The sequence below is a fragment of the Leopardus geoffroyi genome, chromosome B1 (genome assembly GCF_018350155.1).
Source record: "Leopardus geoffroyi isolate Oge1 chromosome B1, O.geoffroyi_Oge1_pat1.0, whole genome shotgun sequence".
Taxonomy (NCBI): domain Eukaryota; kingdom Metazoa; phylum Chordata; class Mammalia; order Carnivora; family Felidae; genus Leopardus; species Leopardus geoffroyi.
The window spans coordinates 119795045-119820974 of NC_059327.1; the positions used below are offsets into that span (position 1 = coordinate 119795045).

Here is a 25930-nt window from a genome sequence, read left to right on the forward strand (position 1 = left end):
GACTACACATTATTTAGATGGTGGATAACTGGGAAGGGCGGTTCACCAGGACATCCAGTAAGACTCTTAGATTCACCAGGAAGTAGGGAGGGTAGGGTGGTGGGCAGACATGGGAGGCTTCCAGTTTAGAGCATGGACCTAAGGTGGAAGCAGTGAGAGGAGAAAGAGCACTATCAGTGTGAGAAATAAAGTCAAAGCCTTACTTCTCAGCCTTATGGAAAGGGTAGTCCTATTTAACACCTTATTATTCCATTGATTGAGGTCATAAATTAAAACCATCGCATTAAAAAGTCATTTCAAAGTTTAGTGTTTTATGGGATTGACTTAATTTCCATCTGAAAATGTTGGCTTTGTATTACAAGCTTTTGTTTGTTTGTTTGTTTATTTATGAGAGAGAGTGAGAGTGATGGAGGGGCAGAGAGAGGGAGGGAGAATCCCAAGCAGGCTCTGAGCTGTCAGTGCAGAGCCCAGCCTGGGGCTCAAACCCGTGAACTGTGAAATCATGACCTGAGTCAAAATCAAGAGTCGGGCGCCTAACCAACACTGTCACCTAGGTGCCCCTGTATTATAAGCTTTTAAAATTGCCTTCTAAGTAATAGGTTTAAAAAGTCTGTGGAGATATGTATCCATGGTTACAGCAGTAATGTATCAAAGATTTCTGAAGATAGCATTTTCATCCTAGATTTTTTATAGAATTTCTATTTATTCATCTTCCTTCTGTTTTGCCTCAACCTTTCTATATGATTTGAAAACTTGTTTGCCAGATTTTCTGTTGTTGTAAAAATGTTTAGTAACATTGAATAATGATTTTTTAATTTATTGATTCATTTGTTTTACCAATATTTATTGAAGACCTCAAATCTGTGAAGTACTTGAGACATGATGGGAAATAGAAGCCCTCAAAAGTTATCATCAAATGTATGACATAAGCAAATAAACAGGCAATTAAAATATAGCATAAAATGTCTTGAGACATAGAAGAGGCACCTAATAAAAAAGTCAACATCAGAGGTTTTTAAGAATAAGTGCCAATTAAATTAGGAATGGTAAAGTTGAATGGTCATGGTGGATGAAGGGTGGAAAAAAGTATTTCAAAAGGAGGAAGCAGCATGTGCAAGGACCCTGAGGCAAGAGATTGCATGGCTAGTCAGAGACCTAAAAACAGCTTAATAGATCTAGTCTACCAAATGAGAAATGAAAGATGAAACTATGGAGGAAAACTAAAAGACCTTGCAAATCATATTAAGAACACCATGCTAGAGACAACTGGGGATATTTGAAGGTTTTTATGAGTGAACAAGTAGGATTAGATAGTCTAGAAAGCACACACTGACTTCCCTGTCCAGAACAATTTGGTGAGGGGCAAATCACAAGGCAAAGAGATTTGTAAGAAGATTGTAGCATTTTCCAATTAAGAGTTGGTGGTGGCCTGAATCCAGGATAAAGGCAATGGGCTTGGAGAGAGTAAACTAATTTGAAAGGCATGATAGAATCACCCGAATTTAATAATCGATAGCCAGATAACATGGATAAAGGAGAAAACTAAGAGAATGGCGTTGACTGTCTTCATGTGGGTTTCCCTTCAAAGCAAGTCTGAGTCAAGGACTGGGGTTCATGAGATGTATTTAAGAAGTGATCCCAGGAGGTAAGAGTGGGAGAATAGAGAGTGATTCAGAAAAGGAGAAAAGCCAACTCTAGGAAGGAGGAAAACCAAAAAAAGTGTGCATTACTGAGCTGTTTATTGCTACAAAATCTGGAATACAATCTTGTGGGGAATCCTCTGAGAAACCATGTTGAAAGCTCCTCAGAAGTGTCCCTCTGGACCACTGGAGCCAGCCTTTATTTCTTGACTCTCCTCTCTTTGGTTTGTAGTTGCTTCCAGGGATAACTCTTCTGATCTTGAGAACTGCTGAGCAAGTTCTTAATCTTTTGGAGAAAACTCTGAGGCAGAAAAGCTGAGAGAACTACTTGAGGTAAAACTGGAATTTGAGGTGGGCAAAGGGGTTCGACATGGGGCACAGATAGGGTCCACCACAGTGACCCCTTTTCTGGCTCAGGCAACCAGATGCCCCAGCAGTGAGTTCTTAAAATATTTTTGAGACACACATGTGGTGAGATCTAGCAGGGGTGGAATATGGCCTGGTGATTAGAGATGGTACCACAATCATGAGTTTAAAAGCCACAGCCTAATCAGAGGTCATGTACGAATTTGCTGGGGTTGCCAAACAAATTCCACAGACTGAGTGGCCAAATGTACTTTCTCACAGTTCTGGTGGTTGGGAGTCCAAGACCAATGTGTCTACAAGAATGATTTCTCATGAAGGACTCTGTCCTCGGTCATCTTCTCCTGTGTCTCCATATCATCTTTTGTCTGTGACTACCTATGCCTGAATCTCCTCTTCTTATGAGGACAACAATCATATTGGATGAGGGCCACTCTTATGATCTCATTTTAATTCACTTACCTCTTTAAAGGCTATATCTTCAATTGTAGTCACATTTTGAGGTACTGGGCATTAGGACTTCATCATATGAATTTTGAGGGGACACAATTCAGCCCTAACAGGTAGTAATTGACACAAAGGGAATAGACAAGCTTGTTCAAGAAAAGAGGGCCTAGAACAGGGTTTGGTGGGACACCAACATTTAACAGGAGTAACACAGACCTAGCAGGACTCATATTTAACATGAACAAAACAGACTGGTAAGGAGTATAGAAAAGTAGAACGGGGGGCGCCTGGGTGGCTCAGTCGGTTAAGCGACCAACTTCGGCTCAGGTCATGATCTCGCGGTCCGTGAGTTCGAGCCCCGCGTCGGGCTCTATGCTGACAGCTCAGAGCCTGGAGCCTGCTTTGGATTCTGTGTCTCCCTCTCTCTCTCTGCCCCTTCCCCGCTTGTGCTCTCTCTCTCTCAAAAATAAATAAACATTAAAAAAAGAAGAAAAGAAAAGTAGAAGAAAAACGAGGTGACTATGGCTTCATGGAAGACAAGGCAGGGTTGTTTCAAGGAGAGAGTAGTCAGCTGATGCCAAATGCTGCTAAGAGACCTAACAAAGGAGGGATACCATGAGATGGTTGAGCTTGTGTGTTGTTAATTGAAAAGAAGGTACAAAGTTTGTTTGGGAGAAGAGTGAAAGAGTATATAGGCTCCAACAGAGCATAGAGTAGGTCAGTGAGTTTGAGTGCTACTGGCAAGAAACCAAGGTCCAGGAAAGGGCTGAAGGTAGGGAGAGAGAGGAGACAATTGGTGAACAGGGCCTCAGGTGCAGGGAGAGAAGAGGGTTTGTTCAGATATGGGACTGGCTTCAGATAAGTGTAGAGATGCCCCTTCCATTTGTCTAGGATGGAAGGAGGAAGTGATGGGAGAACTAGTGGGAAAGTAAGGAAGGATGGTTAAGAGGCAGGGTGTTGGGGGAGAGAAGATAGTTGAGTTAAAGCAAGGGTTGAAGAAAGATTTCATAAAATAGAATGCAAATATATTCTGATAAATATTTTTTGTGTTGTTAAACCCAATATTACTTTTCCCTGAAGTTTCTGAAATTAATTTTCTTTGTGAAATTAGTGAGTTAATGTAATTTAATTTTTTTTTTTTTACATTTTATTTATTTTTGATAGAGAGACAGAGCACAAGTGGGGGAGGGGTAGAGAGAGACGGAGACACAGAATCCGAAGCAGGCTCCAGGCTCTGAGCTGTCAGCACAGAGCCCGACGCGGGGCTCGAACTCACAAACTGCAAGATCATGACCTGAGCTGAAGTCGATGCTTAACTGAGCCACCCAGGCACCCCTGAGTTAATGCAATTTTTAAAAAGATGAGTTTAGTGGAAGCACAGTATTCATAAAAGTATTGTTATTGTATATATACATGGTTACAATACTATTGTTATATTACCTCCCATTTCCAAAAACTATAAATGCATACATTGTTCTACACAGGCCTCAAGAGGAAGTGTCACAATATATCCCTGATCTCTGTGTTTGTGAAAATTCAGTATCTTCGATACGCTGCCTTATCTTGCCATTACTGATACAGAGTGCAAAGAGGAAATGGGAAGACAAGTTTATGGGGATATAGATGGTTGATTATTGGGAACTATCACATCACAGACCAATGTGATTATAATCCTGTTCACTTTGTAGATGATGCACTTTATGAATACGTTTGTCAGGGCTCCTTAGTTCTTTTTACTCAGTTCACCGTGCTACATTTCTGCCATTCCTCAGAATGCAGAACTGAGCAAGAAATCTTCATTTATTGCATTTGTTTGCATAATGATATCTCTGATTTCATATTCTTTATCTATAAATTGCCATAATATCCAGGAGGAAGTTATTTTTCTCATTTAGTATAATTAAGATAATAATCTTAAATGTCAATGAAATTAGAAGGTAGGGTTGATGATGGGGGATTTTAGTGGAAATTAAACTGATTTGATAGTGAAAAGCTTTTATCCCAGTTTTCATTTTATCATTTACCCGCTTAGATGTCACAAGAAGGCCATTGGCTCATAAGTCACTTAGTTTCCATATCTGTAAGATAAAAGTTAAAAACTGCCTTTCCCTGATACGTAGGATAAATATGAAGATTAATATCTGCTAATAGCTTTGGAAGGTATAATATAAAATAAAGACATCACAGTTTACCTTAGGGTGAAATATTAGTGATAATGAGTGCTTGCAAAGCATAAAAACATATTTTTTTAAACTTTCACTTTATATCATCATTTCATTTATTAATATTTCAAGTATCAGTTTTAAAGTACTGAATATATAATATGGGATAAAATGTGTGCCAGTTATTAAAATATTTAAAAACACTTTTTATTAGTAGTCTTCAAATTCCTAAAAAACCGCAACAAATGCCTTGAGAAATTTGTAGCGTTGGTAAGTAAAGAGTACTGAAATCCCAATGGAAGCTTTTTGTATCACATGTAATTGATACTCTAAAAGTAAATGCATAGCATCATTCAGCAAAATTTCACTAGGGACCTACTGAGCGCCAGGACCTGGAGCATGCCAGTAAAAAAATACATCCATTTGCTTTTGGAATTTTTATTCTAGCGAGACAGACAATAACTAAATTAAGAAATGAACATATTATATTATTTGTTTTGAAAAAAAACAAAGTATGGTAAGTTATCTTGGCAGAAATGGTGTCTGGGGAGTGGAGAGAAGGGTGAGGGTCTTGACCAGAATGAGTGCACTACAGAACGAGAGTGGAGTAGGCAATGACAGCACTTAGAAGTGACTCTCATAAGACATTTGCTATAAAAAAGAAGCACAGGCATAGGGCAATAGCTTAAGGAAAATTTAGGGCCAAGGGAATTTTTATTTATTTATTTATCTATTTATTTAAATGTTTATTCATTTTTGAGAGACAGAGAGAGACAGAGTTTGAGCAGGGGAGGGGCAGAGAGAGAGGGAAACACAGAATCCAAAGCAGGCTCCAGGCTCTGAGATTCGGCACAGAGCCCCACGTGGGGCTTAAACCCACGAGCTGTGAGATCATGACCTGAGCCGAAGTCAGACACTTAACCAGCTGAGCCACCCAGGCACCCCATAAGGTCAAGGGAATTTTTAAGTGATAAAAGATCATGTGTTTTGCTCATGGGAATAATCTAATACAGAGTGGAAATGAACTATTAGTTTTCTGGGGTTGCTGTAACAAAGTGCCACAAATTGGGTGGCTTAGCACAACAGAAATTTATTGTCTCACACACTTCTGGAAGTTAGAAGTCTGAAATCAGGTTGTTGGTGTGGTCGTACTCCCTTTGAAACCTCTAGGGGAATCTGTCTTTGTTTCTTCCTAGCTGCGGTGGTTTACCAGCAATCTTTGGCATTCCTCGGCTTGCAGCTGCATAACTCCAATCTCTGCCTTCATCATCACGTGGTGTTCTCCCAGTGTCTCTCTCTCTCTGTTTTCACGTGCCCATTTTCCTACAAGGACACCAGTCATATTGGATCAGGACCCACCCTACTTCAGTACGACCTCCTTTTAACTAATTCCATCTGCAGTGACCTTATTTCCAAACAAGGTCATGTTTTGTACTGAGGGTTAGGACTTCAATCTGTCTTTTGAGGAAAACAATTAAACCCATAACAAATAAAGTGATAGCTTAAGAGATACAAGGAGTGAAAGGAACTTTTAAGCGATAAGAGATCTTGTTTTCTCAGGAATGATCTAATATGGAGGGAAAAACTGATGATATGGTAGCAGAGAAGATACAATGTGGGGTCAAAGATCTTGAGTAAGCAAGAGAGGACGTGATCCATTGTACCAGTGGAAGGCTGGTCTTGGAAAAAAGCTTGGAAAATTCATTTGCTTCACCAGGAGAGAAAATAGAGTTTAAGAATTCAGGGGCACCAGGGTGGCTCAGTCAGTTAAGCCACCAACTCTTGATTTAGGCTCACGTCATGATCTCACGGTTCGATCTCACAGTTTGTGGGTTCGAGCCTGGTGTGGGGCTCTGTGCTGACAGTACAGATCTGCTTGGGTTTCTCTCTCCCTCTTTCTCTGCCCCTCCCTTGCTCGTGCTTTCTCTCTCTCTCTCTCTCTCTCTCTTCTCTTAAAATAAATAAAGTTAAAAAAAAGAATTCATATAAGTGTGGCTATAGATTTGATGTGGGCAAAGAATTTTCTCTTCTGAGGGTTTATATTTTCTCCGTGAAAAAGAAATAAATGTTTCTGATTTGAAATTCAGGTCAATGCCATAATCACAATTAACATTATTTAAGGGAATTTGTGGCACATATGAAATAACAGCACAGTGCTTGAGACACACACACACACACACACACACACGCACACACACACACACACGCACACACACACACACACGCACACACCTATATATGCCTTTATGCTAGATACTCAAGATATATTACCTACTCTAATTCTCACAATATTTGACAAGGCATCTCCTGGCTAAAGATCCTCTTTTTCGATCTACCACAAAGGTTTGGGTTAAGTTTTACATATGTTCACACAGTAGTCCAGAGGTTAACAGATAGCACATTGTCATGTCAATAGGTTCTTGGAAGATTGTAATATATTTGGTGCAAAGCTGAGAAGAATAAAGTTAAAATTTTTTTTAAAATGTTTATTTATTTCTTTATTTTTGACAGAGAGAGAGAGAGAGAGCGCACAAGCGGTGTAGGAACACAGAGAGAGAGGGAGACACAGAATCTGAAGCAGTCTCCATGTTCTGAGCTGTCAGCACAGAGCCCGACGTGGGGCTCGAACTCATGAACCGTGAGATCATGACCTGAGCCCAAGTCATACCTTAACTGACTGAGCCACCCAGGCACCCCTAGAGTTTAAAATTTTTTAAGAGAAACATTTGGGATATACGTTTAAGATCAGTTAGTGAATATTTACCAAAGAAAACCACTTTATTAAAATCCCTGTTTATCAATACTCAATCATGTGCGATAAATGACAGAATCAAGTCCCAAACCAACCGAAGGACAAAGTGCCTCTTTTGTCTTTTAAAATGTTTAGGGAACTCCATATTATTTTTTTCTTGTCAGGTAGTTTGGATAATTAGCTGTTAGCAGCATTCAGGCCAAGAAAAGAAATGAAAAACAAAAAACTCCAAAAAAACAAAAAGAAAAAAACCCCAAAATGAAACAAAGGAAAACCTGTTTTAACAGTTATGAAAAAGTTGCAAGTAGCAAAGCACTGAGAACAAGCACACTTAGATTCGTCATAACCAACTTAACCCACTGAACAGGCTGATCACACACTGTAGCCTCTTGGTACTTTGACCCTGCTTCTTGGCCAGAAGCCCAGGGATGAGGCATTGTCTCTTTTTGTTTTTGTTTCTAAAATGTAGGTGAATTCGTTAGCTTGTAGTGCTCTTTACTGTCCTTATCAATATTTATATCAAAAGAGGATGGCAAATTTGAAATATATACTGCTTATGATTTTGAATGTTGGTCTTTGTTTTAAATGAGTCAACATTGAAAAACCAATTTACTTTTTCTTATTTAGCCTACCTTTGCTTTAAATTGACTCCTAATATTTAAGAATATGAACTATATGTGAAGAGCTCTGGTGAAGGCAGTGAATTAATTTTCCAAATGTTGACACACTAGAATTGAAGTGCCAGATAATAATTCAAGCAAAGGTTATATGACCAAAATAACATCTGTAAGAAAATGATGACGTTTGGCCAACTACACATTAATCTGGATGATGCAGTGAAAATCCCATTATCTTCATTGTAGGCTTCCATCAGATCTGCCTCATAGACCAAATTGTGTTGGAGTGATTATGTCTTCATGGTAACTATGGATTTGAGACAGCAACATATGGATATTATTTCTATTATTTTATTTGTATTTTTATTTTAGAGACAGAGAATGTATGAGTCAGGGAGAAGGGTAGAGGGAGAGACAGAATCTCAAGCAGACTTCGCACTCAGTGCGGAGCCCGACGTGGAGCTTCATCCCATGACCCTGGAATCATGACCTAAGCCGAATTCAAGAGTTGGATGCTCAACCAAGCCACCCAGTGCCCTGGATATTATTTTTTTTGTGTGTGGCATTGGAGCTGTAGTCATAAATATTGAGTGCTATAGTGTCAGCAGGGACATATAGGAGTGAAAAATGACAGTGATATCAATGTTCTCTAATTATGTTAAAACCCAGGCATCTCTGAACATACTTTAGAAATGGTTTTGTTAGGATCTGGTCTGTGATGGTACCCACCCCATTCTTTGGTTCTATATCTACAGCAGATCTCAGGGGCAGTGTATACAGATAACAATGCTAAACATACCTCTTCCTTTTCTAATCCAAGCCATTTTGCTAGTCTTATTCTCCAGAGTTGGCCAAAATGGAGTATCACAAACTTCTTTTAAAATAAAAGAGCAGAAAAGACACTAGGTTTTATCAGCTTCACCTTCTGTCTGAACTCTCTGCATGAAAATTTATTTTGGCTCCACGTTTGTTCCAAGATTTTTCTGAGTCTTTTTGATAATTCAAATCCTAGAATCACAAAATGATGAAGAATAAAGTGGGCAGAGGCCTAATAAAAATAATTTTGCATTACCAAGATTAAAAACTTGAACATTGGTAAAATCCTTTTTATTAGTAAGGAGGAAGAAACAACTTGGAGAAGTCGCTTATTCCACTTTAGATATCTTAGAAGAAATGCTTTAGATTATTTTATTTTAAATTATTAGTTTTATTTAGATGTTTTAGTCTTTAAATATTTAATAATATTTAGATAAAGACTCTCTAAAGTAATTATTATTCCTATGTAATATTTCAGGTAAAAACTTGCTAAGTGGTAGCTGCTTAGAATTTTGGGGGGCCATTTATTCTGTCTTAATCATTTAGATTTTAAGGTTTTAGTCTACCTTTTCCTTTGCATGTAGGAGAGAACAGTTGTGGTTGGAAAGTTTTATGGAGCATAAAAATGATGGCCTTGGGGGATTTTTTCCCCCGCTAAGTATTGGGTCTGCTGACTCCGTTCTCATTCTTAATGTGAGTCTTTAATTAACCCTATAAATAAGGAGAAAGAGTTCTTTCCTCAAATTAAAGGAAACCCCACAGACATGAAATCCACAATGGCAAAATTTCACCCCACCTTACCATTGGCTTTTCAATGAAAAGCTGTGCATATCCTCATTCTACTTAATTGTCTAATTTTTTATTTTGTTGTTGCCATTAGTATTAAACATTTAATTGTGAAATAATGCTTTCAGAAGATTCAGAAAATGTAAAAAATCATAAAGAAAAAGTTTCATATTCCCACCATCTAGAGATGATCAGTGTCGATAAATTTACGCATTCAAGTCTCTTCTCTGTGCATTTATTAATTTTTACAAAAATGGATTCAAGCTCTTAATGTTTTCAAAAACATTAAGACAATGTCAGCAACATTTTCCTATGACATTTAAAATATTGAAAACTGTAATTAAATAACAACCACAATAGTTGGGTGAGAACTCAAATATATAATAAACGCTTAAGTTACTTTGAAGATAAAACAGTTCAGAAATCACAGATTGGAGGTTAGATTCCATTTTTAATAGTAAAACTAATTGGGAGGTGTCAAAGGAAATAAGAACTTAATTCAGTATATGAAACCCATTTTATCAAACTTACACGATTATGGAACATCTCCTCTATTGTCCTTCTTTCCTCCCCCCAAATTCACAAATGATAGATTATTAAAGATGACAAAAGAATCAATCTGAACTCTATATTTTCTGAGAATTAACACCATTATAGCAATTCTTTCTTCTTTTAGATGAGAGAAACCTAGGCAATAGTTATGGGACTTTGGAATAAAGCACCTACGTATGTATTTCTCTTGTAATAAGCTTAAAGACTCATGGTGCTTTTGTGTGGGTAAATAATTAGCCTTCTTTTAATGTGAGTTTTTCTTATAACTAGTTGAATTACCAAACTTCAGTGGAAAATATATTTTTCTGTCTTGAAAAAGAGCAAACACGGTCTGAATAACTTGAATTAAGAAATAAGCTGTGGTGGGGCGCCTGTGGTACCTGTGGTGGTGGCTTAGTTGGTTGAGCGTTGGACTTTGGCTCAGGTCATGATTTCTTTCTTTTTTTTTTTATTTAAAAAAAATTTTTTTTTCAACGTTTATTTATTTTTGGGACAGAGAGAGACAGAGCATGAACGGGGGAGGGGCAGAGAGAGAGGGAGACACAGAATCGGAAACAGGCTCCAGGCTCTGAGCCATCAGCCCAGAGCCCGACGCGGGGCTCGAACTCACGGACCGCGAGATTGTGACCTGGCTGAAGTCGGACGCTTAACCGACTGCGCCACCCAGGCGCCCCAGGTCATGATTTCACAGTTCCTGAGTTTGAGCCCCAAATCAGGGAGCCTGCTTTGTCTCCCTCTCTCTCTGTCCCTCCCCTACTCTGTGTGCATACACACACACATGTGCTGTCTCAAAAATAAATAAGCATTGGGGCACCCGAGTGGCTCAGTTGGTTAAGCTGTCTGGCTTCAGTTCAGGTCATGAGCTCACGGTTTGTGGGTTTAACCCACATCAGGTTCTGTGCTGACAGCTCAGAGCCTGGAGCCTGCTTCGGATTCTGTGTCTCCTTCTCTCTCTGCCCCTCCCCTGCTCATGCTCTGTCTCTCGCTGTCTGTCTCTCTCAAAAATAAATAAACAGTAAAAAAAGTTAAAAAAAACATTAAAAAAAAAAAAAAAAAAGAAATAAGCTGTGGAGATCCTAGAAGACACCCAAGGGTCATCAGTTGTCCATTGGTTGTCTATGCTTTCCTTCAGACAAGACATTTCTAACATTTTTTAAACATATTTATTATTGAGAGACAGACAGAGACAGAGCATGAGCATGGGAGGGCCAGAGAGAGGAGGAGACAAGAATCCAAAGTAGGCTCCAGGCTCTGAGCTGTCAGCACAGAGTCGGACGTGGGGCTCGAACTCACAAACCGTGAGATCATGACCTGAGCCGAAGTCGGCCACTGAACCTACTGAGCCACCCAGGCACCCTGAGACAAGGCATTTCTAGAGACTGTGCCTGCAACATAAAAAAACCTTGGACATTAGTAAATCCATAATTCTCTCAGTGGCTTCAGAGTTTATGCCTAGGGAATATTTCTTTTATCACAAATATAAGTTGAACACTTCTCTACAGTTCTTAGACTATTAGGATATGTTATTTTTATCTTATTAGGAATTATTTTTTAAAGTTTACTTATTTTTGAGAGACAGAGAGAGACAGAGCATGAGTGGGGGAGGGACAGAGGGAGACAGAATACGAAGGAGGCTCTAGGCTTGGGACTCTAACTTACGAACTATGAGATCATGACCTGAGCTGAAGTCAGGTGCCCAACTGGCTGAGCCACCCAGGCGCCCCAGGATATGTTATTTTTAGATGGCAAGTTTCCTGTGTATTTTAACCATTAGCTTTCCTTTTAATATCTATCCTGCTTTTATTTTATATTTGTGTAAATCATACTTTATTCCAAGTACATTTATCTACATTAAGACTTTCACATAAGAATGGATCATATTTAAGTGTAAAGCCACAGGTATCAAAGCTTGGGTTTTCATTTGTGTGCCAAGAATAATTTTCCTCCTTCTGAAAAGTACCAAACAAAGTATCAAAACAAGAAATAGAACTAGAAAACATTAAAGTTTCTTTGATAAAATGACAAACTCCCTCCAAGTTAAAAAAAATAAAAATAAAGAAAGCTGTGTTTTCTAGAGTGAGCTCTCTGGACCATGCTCTGGCCCCATAGAGAAGTACTTTTCTTTTCTTTTTTGTTTTTAATGTTTATTTATTTTTGAGAGAGAGAGCGAGAGAGCGAGCAGAGGAGGGACAAAGAGAGGGGAGAGGATTCAAAGTGGGCTCTGAGCTGTCAGCACAGAGCCTGACTCGGGGCTCAAACTCACAAACTGTGAGATCATGACCTGAGCCGAAGTTGGACGCTCAACCAACTGAGCCACCCAGGCGCCTGAACAGAAGTACTTTTCTATCTGGAGAAGATGATCTACCTAGCCTGTTTGATGTTGTTGTGTGTGTTAGAGAGATAAATTGTGTCACGATGCTGTAAGCCTTGCTGAAAATGACATCTCAATCTAGTTTGGCTAGTTTGAAATCTTAGTCTTCCTTGGCTTTGTAGCTTATAAAATGTTTTAATTTGTATTGTCTCAATAAACTCTCGTAACAGCCTGGAAGAGCTAAGCAGATGCAACTACAAAGATGACAAAACGGTTCATGTTTCAGTTAGAATAACTCAAGTCTTCTGAAGCTTATTTCGTTTTTCCTTCCTCAGTGCGTGGCTGCCAGGAGACCTTCGGTTGGAGGAGTCTGTGTGCATTCCTTACAAGATCATGCAGCTCTCTCAAACAGGGTTTCATTGCTTTAGTAGGAGTCATAGATGAACACGCAGTAACAGTGAGAGCACTTCTTGTCCAGCAAAAATGTGGTGTGAATGAGTTTCTGGAAAAAGACTAGAAGTGAAGCTGGTCAAAAGGACCCTTAAGTAGATTTAAACTTGGAATAGTACAGACACTGAGGAGACAACACTTGCTGTTTGCTTTCTTACTTCCAGTAGACTCATTTAAATTCTTAAGTTAAAAATGTTTTGTGAACTAGATAAGCCAGTGATACCACTGTCGCGTGCGCGCGCGCGTGCGCACACACACACACAAAAGCAAATAGTCAATTACCACTTTTTAATTCCTAATCTTTTATATTTTAATGGGAATGGGAGATACTGGGACTAGAAGACTTGAAGTAAGGGAAGGCAAAGGAAGAGGGTGTGGTCTCAGGTATCACGGGGTTGAGAACCCAGAGGAGAAAATGGTTCCCTGCTATAGTTTTCATTCTGTAATTCTGCCTAAGGCTAAGATTTGTACTAAGTTTAACTCGAAAACAAAATTCTTAATTGTTCTTACATGATTATACTTCCCAGCAGTTCAGTGAAGCTTTGGGACTCTGACCCTCAAGAGTTAGGAGAGTACAGATATGGGTAGTATCTCTCCCGTGGAGACTTATTCATGCCAGCTGGTCAGCTCACTCCATTCCCCCTCCAAGATCTGGTACTATTCTGGATTCACAGAATGAAGGGTTGGATGCCTTTTGGAGCTATTTTTATAAATCTATCCTATTTTTGTTAGCTTTCTGTGATAAAGAAGCATGCCAGCCACACAGCCTGGGATCTCTGCATCTGCTGCTCAGGACTGTCCCCATTGGGCGCATAGAGACGCATTGACTGATTCTAACTCCCCATTTTAGAGGCCACTCAGGATTCTACCACCATCTACAGTTTGACCATTTTTATTCCTTTAATTATAAAGTTTTTAAAAAATATTTTTATTTATTTTTGAGACAGAGAGGGAGCATGAGCAAGGGAGGGGCAGAGAGAGGGGGCCACAGAATCTGAAGCGGGTTCCAGGATCTGAGCTGTCAGCACAGAGCCTTATGCAGGGCTCGAACTCACGGACCGTGAGATCATGACCTGAAGTCAGACACTTAACCGACTGAGCCACCCAGGGGCCCCTATTCCTTTAATTATGAAAGATGTACCTTGTAAAAAATTCAAACACCGTAAAAGTATATGAAGAAAAAGGTATGTTTTCTTTAATCTTCTCTTTTGAGAAAGATCTTATTCTTCCCTTTGAATCCCCTTGTTCTCTAAACCTGCTCCTTAGGAGGAAAACATTGTAAATAGCTTGGTGCATGTTCCCCCAGAGCTTTGTTAATTTAAGTGCGCACACACATACACACACACACACACACTGCTGTTTATATTGTTTTACAACACATTCTGTTCTTACTGTTTTCATTAATTTATTCAACACCTTTCCATGTTAGTACATATAAAATTTCCAAAAATTTTAAGAATATACTAAAAATTGTATGGAATTACAAAGCACAGAAAACCATGGTGAGGTCATGCTGGGTGAGCTGGGCTGAAAGGGAGCAAAAAACTTGGAGCTATGGGTCCTTTAGAAAATAACTAAAGAAAAGGAAGAAGAGTGAAGAAAAACAAAGGCTAATATAATTTTGTTTAATTTAATCGAATTGAAGTCACACTGAGTATTATTACAACACTGACTGGTATTTTTTTTCTGGTGGTAAAATGCAAAGAGGCAGATTTGGACCTATGCTCTGGTCTAAATGTGTTACTTCACCATTTCACTTGACTCTCCTGAGCTTTCTTTTCCTTAAAAAATGACCAGATTAGACTCGATGGTATCCATGGTTCTTTCTATTTCTGATTAGTGCTTTAATTTCCTGGGGGAAAAAAAAGAGCCTCAAGAATTTTGTGGGGTATAAAGTAGTCTTTGTTCCAGAGTATTCTTGGTTGTTCTTGTCCGTTTCTCAATGGCACTTCACTTGGCTGATTACACAGGTCACATTACCCTACCATGTTAGCTTATAATAATACTGACATTCTGCTTTACAGTTTATAAAGAGTTTTCACACACCTTATCACATCCGATGTTCACAGTTATTCAGTGACACAGATTGAGCAGACATTATTTGAATCCCCATTTCGTAGATTAGGAATTTAGTTCACAGAGGACATGAAGAAATTTGATTCCTACCTACATTGTCTGTAGTACCGACAGCTGAATAGACATATAGACGTGCATGATATGGACAGTCATTACTTTGCTCTAATTTGAGAATTTTAAGTGTGGCATGTTTGTAATAATAAGGAATGGATATTATTTGATACTTACAGGAAAAAGGAAGTTTAAAATCACTGAGGCTTTTTTTTTGCTTTTTTCTTTTTTTTATAACACAGTGACCATCAAGAATCTTTTGGGGCATCAGTAGATAAAGATGCCTTTGACCCAGTGGAACTTGGAGAGTTTCTGGATTCTGTTAGATCCTGCTTCTTTGTTCCAGATTCACCGGTTCCAAAGACTGCCTTGTGGTTCTCCTTGCTCTTTTAGGTCTTCCAGGGCTTTTCATTTTGCATTTCTTCATCTCGAAATGTGCTTCTTCTGCTCTTGTCTTTCTGTCAAATGTCTACTTATCCTTCAAGCTCAAGGGTTACTTGCTCTGTCAATTATTTGCTCAGCATCTCCTGCAGATATAGGTGCTTTTATCTCTCTACCGCAACCTTTAAGATCTCCGTTACAGCAATCATCTCATTTCTGTCTAAACTGAAGTACAACCTTCAGTATCTTCTTAAAAGGAAGATAAAATGCATCCTTTTACTCTTGTATTCCCAGACAGCATGGATACAGATGTTAAAAATACGTATGAAAAGAGGAAATTAATTTCACTGAATATTATGAAGTCAGGATTTAGCAAAACTTAGATTGAGTTTCTACGTAATTTGTTGTGGGAACTTTCTTCTTTACTTCTTAATCCTGTGTTTTATCTTTTAAACTTTGAAGCAATTACAAACTTACAGAAAAGATGCAAGCAAGGACCTTACCCCGCTGAACCATTTGAGTGTAAGTTGCTGGTCTAACGTCCTATTACCTTGGAAAACTTTAACATGTATTTTCTATATTCTTTGACCAATTCCTTGTTTTCAGGCACAACAAGAGATTCCAGGGGTGTCTTGTTCTTCATCTGCCTGGTCCTAGAATCAACCCTTTCTCTAAGGAGCCGCCACTCCTATTAGAGGAGAATAGTTTTTATTTAATTTTTTATTTTTTAAAGTTTCATTTTTACTTAAGTATCCTCTACACCCAACACAGGGCTTGAACTCACAACCCTGAGGTCAAGAGTGCCATGCTCTGCTGACTGAGCCAGCCAGCCACCCCCTGAGAATAGGTTTTACATGCTTCACTCAGTGCCACAGGTATGCTCATCGATTGCTATTGGGGCATCACTGTTCCCAGGACCTGGCAGTGGACAGAGCTGGGGATTATTTACAATTATATCTATTTTTTATCTGTTTATACTGAAAACCATGAATTTGCAATGACTTTTCCAATTCCAACCCAACAGCATGGGTTTTCTCCCTTTCCAAATTTGCAAACCCTTTTCTTGACAGTGAGGAAACTGGCTGCTACTTTCTTTAATATATTCACTTGTTCAATGAATCTTTTTATGTCTAGCTAATTTTTTATTTCTGCTACTATTTTCTTCTCCCCAGTTCTCTCCTTCTCCTGCTTGGGTTCAACACCCTATGATTCTGCACCCAAAATTCAGTATGAGAGGGATTTCCACCCATATCTGAGCAAATCTCAGCTACCAGCTGGGCGTCCTACAATTCAACTCAGTTTTGACATTATCTATCTGGAGATAGCACCAGATCCCATAGTTTAAGGGCTCAGTCCTATAAGATTACCCCCTGCCTCCGGCAGTTACAAAGTCCAGGTTGATACCTGTGCACTGACCTACTGACTAGATTTGAGGGTCCACTGACTCACAGATCTCTGAGAATCACTTTACTTACTAGATCCCCAGTTTATTGTAAAAGGATCAGGGATAGCCAGATGGAAGAGATGCGCAGGACAAGTTATGAGAAAAAGGACTGGAGCCTCCACACCTTCTCCAGGGGCAGTCTGTCTCTACTTTCCATCAATCTCCATGAATCCACCAACCCAGAAGCTCTCTAAACTTAGTCCTTTTGGCTGTTGTTGTTGTTTTATGTTTATTTTTTATTTTTGAGAGTGGGAGAACGAGAAGGGAAGGGCAGAGAGAGGGGGAGACAGAGAATCTGAAGTGGGCTCCATGCTGACAGCAGTGAGCTCAATGCGGGGCTAAACTCATGAATTGTGAGATCAGAACCTGAGTCAAAGTTGGATACTCAACCGACTAAGACCCCCAGATGCCCATGTCCTTTTGGGTTTTTATGGAAGCTTCATTACATGGGTATGCTTGATTAAATCATTGGTTATTGGCGATTGAGTCAATGTCCCTGACCCTAAGGGTCAGGGGAATGGGATAGAAAGCTGTAGTCTTCTAATCACATGGTTGATACTCCTGGCAAACAGCCTCCATCCTCTGGTGGGGGTCCAAAAGTCACCTCAGTAACATAACAAGAGACACCTTTGTCACTCTCATAACTTAGGAAATTCCAAGGTTTTAGGAGCTATGTGCCAGAAACGGGAATGAAGACCAAGAACATATTTCTTATTTTATTTTATTTTATTTTTTTTTATTATATGAAATTTATTGTCAAATTGGTTTCCATACAACACCCAGTGCTCATCCCAAAAGGTGCCCTCCTCAATACCCATCACCCACCCTCTCCTCCCTCCCACCCCCCATCAACCCTCAGTTTGTTCTCAGTTTTTAACAGTCTCTTATGCTTTGGCTCTCTCCCACTCTAACCTCTTTTTTTTTTTTTTTTCTTTTTTTCTTTTTTCCTCCCCCTCCCCCATGGGTTCCTGTTAAGTTTCTCAGGATCCACATAAGAGTGAAACCATATGGTATCTGTCTTTCTCTGTATGGCTTATTTCACTTAGCATCACACTCTCCAGTTCCATCCACGTTGCTACAAAAGGCCATATTTCATTTTTTCTCATTGCCACGTAGTATTCCATTGTGTATATAAACCACAATTTCTTTATCCATTCATCAATTGATGGACATTTAGGCTCTTTCCATAATTTGGCTATTGTTGAGAGTGCTGCTATGAACATTGGGGTACAAGTGCCCCTATGCATCAGGACTCCTGTATCCCTTGGGTAAATTCCTAGCAGTGCTATTGCTGGGTCATAGGGTAGGTCTATTTTTAATTTTCTGAGGAACCTCCACACTGCTTTCCAGAGCGGCTGCACCAATTTGCATTCCCACCAACAGTGCAAGAGGGTTCCCGTTTCTCCACATCCTCTCCAGCATCTATAGTCTCCTGATTTGTTCATTTTGGCCACTATATTTCTTATTTTAAATGACACTATCAATCTAGTCTTGAAGCCAAGACTACACTGTATGTTAGCTAACTGGGAGAATAAAAAAAAATCATTATCACACGTGCCACGTGAGGCAGCTCTCTGCTCACCACAGAGTCTGGTACCTAACGCTACTGTTCAGCAGGGTTTCTCTCCTCACCATCAAGCACAGATGACTTTATCACCCATCCAGACTCTGACTCTCCACACTCAGCTGCCTCTCTGTCCCTCAACCCGTGTATTCCCTCCTGTCTTTGCTCTGGCTCTGAGACACCACACTAAGCCACCGTGGATGCACTCAGTCTTCTAGACTGGGCTCTGACAAACTGTGCTGGGACGAATGCCCCCCTCATCATACCTGGGTGCTGACATTCTGTGCTGGGGTGCATGCACATATTCTTGCCCCATTAGGGATGCATCTTCTGATTTTCCACGTTCCCTTCACCCTCTGGATACGTGTGTCAGCCTGCGTGGGCTCTAACTGCCCACACTAAGTTTCCCTCCTTCTTGGATATCCTTCTTCTCTTGTTCAGGTTCCAACACCCCTCTCTGGGCCACTGTGACTGCCCTCCACACAGATACCATTTACCATGCTATGCTCCACCTCATGGCTTTAAGACTGGAGGGAGCAGAAGAGAAGGGAAGGGGAGGAAGGGAAATGGTTGTGCTATCGCTTCAATTTGCTTATTCGTCCTTCCACGGGGAAATGAATGTATGAGAAAGTTTAAAAGATGCCCATTTGCTCCTTATTTGCAAAAGTAACAAAAGACGTGGACTGAGAAAAATTTGAAGCTATTAGAAAAAGTAAGACTTGACTTTAAATATCGTTTCCACTGGAGAATTGAACTTGTATTTCTCTTATAGGTGTTTCATGTTTTGTTCTGATAGATGACTCCTAAATTAGACATTTATAAATAAGGCTGGAATGGATACTTGTTCTTCTGTCCTAACTTTCTTGTTTCATAGATGAGGGAATTGAACCTATCACCAAGTTTCTCAGGTGACATTGTCCGGAAGAGAAAGCATCTTTCAAGATCCTGGCTGGTGTTCCCGGCATTCTCCCCTAAACATTATCATTTAAAATTATTTAAACTTTAAGGCAAATTTCTGAAAGAAATTATAGTTTATAGCATTCCATTTTATATTTTAAACTGGAAGTCCTTTTTTCAGTAATGATATGGCTGACACAATGTCATATTTTGGTCCCTAAAACATTATCTGAGTAGTACTTTGGTGATTATGTTTCATTAGAGTGGAAAATCTAGAAATTAGCCTTACCAATTTGGTAGTTAGTAACTCGTAATTTTCTGAATGTCCTGTCATAATTGCATGCCTAAATTATGTTAGCTGTATTTGGTAAAGTTGTCAAGCAAGTTGATTATTATTTTTTTAATTTGTTGTCTTTTGGGGTTGATGGGTAGGTAAAATATATGTACAGAGACATGAATGACTAATACAAAAATTTCATTTAAAAAATCCATAATACAAAATTTGTATTATTATTATTTTAGAGAGACAGAAAGAGAGAGAGAGAGAGAGAGAGAGAGAGAATGTGCATGTGTAAGTAGGGGAGGGGCTGAAAGAAAAGGAGAGAGAATCTTAAGCAGGCCTCATGCTTAGCATAGAGCCCACCTGGGGTTTGATCCCACGACCTTGGGATCATGACCTGAGTTGAAATCAAGGGTTGGACGCTTAACCAACTGAGCCACTCAGGCACCCCTGAATTTTATGTTACTTAAAGCCCATTTATATTTATGGAAAATCCAACATCTTATCAATGTTGCAGTTCAAGCTGGGAATGAACAACTTGGGTGCGGATAAACGATCTAGAGCATTCATTAATTTCTAAGAATCACCTTGAGTCATTGAGGCCAAAGGGAAAAATAGGCAGCAAACTACACTTAAGAACCCAATAAAAATTGAGCACCTGAGTGGCTCAGTCAGTTAAGCCTCTGACCCTTGATTGTGGCTTAGGTCGTGGGCTTGTGAGTTTGAGCCCCACATAAGGCTTCATGCTGAGAGTGAGGACCCTCCTTGAGATTCTCTCTTTCTCTCTCTCTGCCCCTCCCCACTCTCTCTCTGAATAAATAAACTTTTTTTTTTTTTTTTTTTTTTTTAAGAATCCGATAAAAATCTTGAAGAATCCCATCATCTGTGTAATTTAAGAGTTTAACTATGACATGAATTTACTTCTGGCCCTTGGGTGAAATATTTGCCCTTCTGTAATTTCACAAATTATTACTAACAAATGTATAGATTTTTATAATGGCAAGGGACACAGCATCAGGATCATTTTGCTGATATTCCTCTGAGGCAGGAATCTGTCTACCACTTACCTGTGCGTTTGAAACACCTTCAATTGTGGAGCAATCACTACCCCCCAAGCATTTGTGCTTTATATTTCACAGAAACCGTCCTCCTGGTAATTTTGCCCTGTTACTGCTGCCTTCTGCTCTCTGTAGTTAGAATACAGTTAAACATTTTCCATATGATAGCTCTTCAGTTATGTCCACCCAAATCCTCATCCTTCTGGAATTTTCTCTCTGTGTCTCTGTTTTTCTCATTCACATCTAGGTTTCTCATGGGAGAGGAGATTTTGTCCCATTCCTCATCTCCTTGCCTTTTTCTGCCCTTAGGGTCTCCTAAGATCTGATTTAGGAGGCTGTGCACTCCCCCGGGGAAAGGCAAGAACACTATGAATTCTTCCTATTGTACTTAGCCATGTAGCAGGGAATCAAGGTTTACTTTATTTCTGGACAGTTATATCCACCAGACACAACCTTTGTCCCCAAACACCGCCTTCACTTTGCACAAACTTGTTGACCTCACACCTAAGTCAGCTTTTCTTGAACCCTCATTTGAACAAACAAACATTCATTCTGATCTGCGGATATCCTGTGCGGCGTCAGGAAGGGCCGGCTTGGGCAGTGCAAGCTCAGTTAGCCTGCCACCACGCTGGAGATTTGGTTTCCTTTTTTCCTCCGGAGTTTACGAAGTGAGACAAAAAAGCAATTCCTGCTAACCTCTTAGACAATGCATGGGGCTCTTGACTCTATTCCAGGAAGTCGGTTTCATCAAGGTAACAGATCACCGAGACCAGAAAGGAGGCTGGGGACGCCGACAGGGACGTGGCATTCAGGTAACCCCCCAGGGTGCGGGTGGGGAGCCGGGTCGGACGAGGAATGCGCAGTGCACACGAAGAGGAATGGCCAGCGGCCCTGCGCCCCGGCGTGGACGAGCGCGGGAGTTCAGGCTAGGGGAGGGTGTGTGTGTGTCACCACGTGCTAGAGAGGAGGGGACAGGGCCCGCCTCTTATCTGTCTGTAAAGGGCGCAGGGCCGATCTCGGAGTTTCAGAGCTGACTAGCCAGAGACAGTGTTGAGAGAGAAAGAGAGAAAGAAAGAGACTGAGACTCACGTGGACACACACAGAGACGCAGATACAGAAACAGACAGGCGAGGTGAGAGGTTAGCAGGCTAGTTTGCCAAGCCCAGAGAAGAGATCTGGGAGAGGGAGGGTCCCGTTTAGACGCAAAGCCCAGGACTTCGAAGGGGCTGTTTCCTGCAGCTCCTTGGGGACTGCCCGTCTCACCCCTTCCAAGTTTCCTCTACGGGAATTTAGCAGCAAGACAGGAAGAGGAGGTGGGGTTCTACCGTGCGAGTGGTTTTAGTTCTTCCTAAGCAATTGCTTGGTTTGGGGCTTTATATCCGGGAGGAGCGTGTCACCACACTATGCAAATCCTGGGACATTTGCAAACCCGGCTCCGGGGCAGTTGGCCCCACGCCCGGCCGGGCCTTCGAGGGCTCGGGCCACGCAGTGCTCCCGGGGCTGGCCGGCGGTGGCCCGCTGGCCTTTATCTCTGTCCCCCTTTGTCCTCTTTATCTTAGGCTCTCCAGGAGGCCCGGGGGCCCGCTGTGCCTATCGCTCCCCGCCCCCCGGCTGCACCGCCACTTCAATGCCCCGCAGGTCGCGGGCTGCGGCTCTTCCCAAGGCGGCGGAGGACCAGAGGCGCCCGCGCCACGGCTGACTCGGACCCGCGCCGACAACTGAACCGCGCGCGGGCTCTTGGGCACCCGCGCAGGTGCGCCCAGCGCGTCCCCGTGCGCTCCAGCCCGTTTCAGGCCCTCGAAAGGCAGCCCCGGCCAGGATGGCCCCGGGCCGGGCGGTGGCTGGGCTCCTGCTGCTGGCGGCCGCGGGCATCGGAGGGACGGCGGCGGGGCCCGGGCTCGCCTTCAGCGAGGATGTACTGAGCCTGTTCGGCGCGAATCGCAGCCTGTCGGCGGCGCAGCTCGCGCGCCTGCTGGAGCAGCTGGGAGCCGCCCCCGCGGAAGGTGTCGCGGAGCCCGGGCAGCTGCACTTCAATCAGGTACGGCCCTTCCAGTGTCCGCGGACACCCATGGATTTCCATTTGTGTAGGAACGCTATTTATTTGGGAAGAGCGAGGGAGGAAGACTTTCGGGGCATTTTTCAAGTGCGGGGCGGTATCTGATTGGCGGCACTTATTTTTCACCCCACTGGGCTTCTCGAACCAGGGTTAAAGGGCTGGTGTTGTTGAGGGAGCCAGAAATTGCAGTTTTACGCCTGATGAGCTGCGAGGTGAGACGCTTGTGGTCATAACATTTTATAGAAAAGTTTATGAAGTAGTCGAGGGCGGGAAGCACCTTTATGAGATGCTTTTTAGATTGGAACGGCGTACTTAAGTCTTCCCAGCAAAGATAGTGGCTCACCTGGCACCCTCATTAACAGTTGCTTGGTGCACCCTCATCTAACAGCTAAGAACTGCTGACGAGATACTTTGTAGTTGTCTTTCCTATGTAGGTTTCATGAGGCCTCCAGAGCTGACGGGTCTGTTGTACAGAGATAGGGAAACCAATGAGGGCTTGACCAAGATCGTATACCCAGTTGGTGCCGGAACCGGATTGAGTCTTAGTTTTCAGTCATTTGTCAGGTCAAGCGTTTGATTCTAATATTCGTTCAAAATAAAAAATATATATATTTCTTAGTACATATACAGTATTAGCTAGGTGTTTGGTAATGTCTTCGGTTTAAGGACAGCTATGAGCTACCTAGGAGAATTTTAAGATCATACCTATTAGTAAATTTCAAAAAGGATGCTGTTGTAGATTCCTAGTCGCTTCCATGATAAATATTCTATGATTATTTCTTAAAACCGTGAGGTAGGCAAAGGGTGCTTTTAGCATCCTCCCCAAACTCCTCCCCACTTCTAAAAATTCAGTTAACTCAGTGCCTTGATTTTTTCCCCTTCTGCTCTTGTTCCACTAACAACTGAGGATGAATAGCAGTGTGCAGTATTTTGCATAGTGTTTGTCACTTATGGGCAGTGTTAGTTTGTGTTACAAAAAGTTTTTGTGTTCTGAGATGTTTAGGAGATACTGCATACTATGTATTCTCCACTCTTGGGAGCTTAGCATTTTCCAATGTATCTAATCTTGGATGTCAGATAGGGAAACTTAAATCAAGTAAAATCCTTGCTAATACCACTATAGGTAGGTTTGCATTCTTTTTTATTAGATATATCTTTCCTCAATTAAAACATACAATATTCAAGAAGTAGAACTTTCTGGTGCCATGGGGTATCAGAGGGCGGCCTGCCTTTGACCATGAAGCGTTTTGTGGTCCGCTTACCTATGTTCTTTAGTAAACTGTATATAGTTCCATTTCTGGCATGACATTACATTTGGTTTGGTGTCTGAGACCTTACATGTTGGAGAAAACTGAAATGCCTCCATAGTATATAGATATTTCAGAAAATAAAGCAAACACCTTCCTCAGTACTTTTTGTCTAGTTGCAGTCTCTTCTTTTCAATTAGGGGAAACAGCTGACTAAAGTATTTCTAGGTAGGAGTAGGAGTGGTGGGTCATATGCTTAGAAAGAAGCTTCAGGATTTCACTTGCAGCTGCATATCTGTGGCCCACACATTGTTTTGATTTAAATTATCTCCTTATCTTGTAGTGTCTGGAGGTGTAGATGAATTATAAAGTGGCAAAAGACCCCTGAGCCATCTGTTGGCAAAGACACTGGAAAATATGCCTAGATTACTTAGGAAAATCAGTTAACTTTATTAGCAGTATGATCCCAGTTTATGAGTAAGTCGGATGCCTCAATAAGTAAATTATATGTATATTGACACCTTGTTTCTTGTTTCCATGTTTGCATATTTAACTACCTTCATTATGGCCTTCGTGGGCATCAAAAAGAGACATGAAGAAGCCCGTAATTACTTTGGAAACGAAGGGAAGCTGAGGAAGGTTTATCATGTAGTCAGGCCTAACACACATCAACTTGATGTTCTAAAAAGTCCTAAAGAAAACAATAGTCATCCGTTGAATGGTGACAGATGAAATGCCATTCCTGAGAATCTGTTAATCTGCTGGCATTCATATCCATTCTAGCAGGACACCATCCAGTCTGGAACAAAAGTTAGAGCCATTAATATCTCTGTCTTAAAGAATGTATCTTCAGTTTCCTCACCTACAATGAAGTAGAATAAATAATACATGAACCTGTTGTGAGAAGCTTGACTTTCTGACTTTGAAAAAGGCTGAGAAAATAGAATTTATTTTGATGAGCCAGGGATTTATTCAGTCTTCTAAGAGATTTATTTACAAATGGCATTGCTCTTGCGATGGGGGCTGTGATGTTTCTTAGGTAGGCTTTTCTCAAGTCATAGACTACTGTATGCTGGAGGTTGGTTAGACAATTTTGGAAGGTTTTCTGATATTTTTTCCCACATCCTTAAGTACTATTAAATTAAGTTGTTGCTTTGGGAGACCAAAGTGATCTGAGTTTACACTGGAGACAGTGGAACAATTGAGTTTCTCCTTCTGCTGCTTATGGTTACTGGGGGTATAAAGAGCAGGTGAAATAGGCAACCCAGACAGTGAGGGGAGGGACCTGGGACATGAATGAGTCTCTGGGGCTCCATGACTGGGTGTAAGTCTGATCTTTCTCGGGGAGTTCCTACAATAAACAAGGGCACCCCAAGGGGCGCCTGGGTGGTTTAGTCGGTTAAGTGTCCGACTCTTGATTTCGGTTCAGGTCATGATCTCACAGTTGGTGAGATCCAGCCCCATATCTGGCTCCATGCGGGGTGTGGAGCCTGCTTGGGATTTTCTCTCTCTTCTCTCTCTCTCTCTCTTCCTCTCCCTTCTACCCCTCCTCCACTCTCTCTCACTTTCTCTCTCAAAAAAAAAAAATACACAAAACTATCCCCCCCCAAAAAAGCAGGGGCACCCCAACTGAATGAATATCCTGGGTGATTTGATTTAGGGGATTTAAGAATGGCCTTAGTGGGACCTTTTCTTTGTTTCAGTGTTGACTCTCATTCTCCAGATGTTCTTTTCTTTTAATTTTCTCTTCAAAAAAACCTCACCTTCTAGATCTTAGCTGTAGATACTACCTAAACAGCATGATAAAAAGGAAGACTCTCATCCTCCAAATGATAACACTAAGCTTCAGGAAATGACTCTTTTCAGATAAATCAGTTACCCAGGGAGGGATAGTAGGAGTGTTGGAAACGAGGGAGTGGGTGTGGGACTTTGGCATGTGAGGTGAACTTGTTTCATCCATCACTCAACCTTATGTTTTAC

At 41.1% G+C, this 25930-nt stretch overlaps 1 protein-coding gene across 3 annotated transcripts in view; it reads left to right on the plus strand.

The window, feature by feature from the left end:
- The first annotated feature begins 21217 nt into the window (after positions 1-21217).
- The window catches only part of SLC39A8 (solute carrier family 39 member 8), a 79272-nt gene continuing 74559 nt past the window's right edge, over positions 21218-25930 (plus strand). Inside the window, exons 1-2 of one of the 3 annotated variants that reach the window (XM_045471747.1) lie at positions 21218-21459; positions 22207-22685. In XM_045471747.1, the coding sequence (XP_045327703.1) occupies positions 22467-22685 (219 nt within the window). In that variant the 5' untranslated portion in view covers positions 21218-21459; positions 22207-22466. Of the gene's footprint in view, positions 21460-21638; positions 21780-21856; positions 21961-22206; positions 22686-25930 lie in introns of those variants that run through there. The other 2 variants (XM_045471750.1, XM_045471758.1) reach the window with 2 other exon arrangements.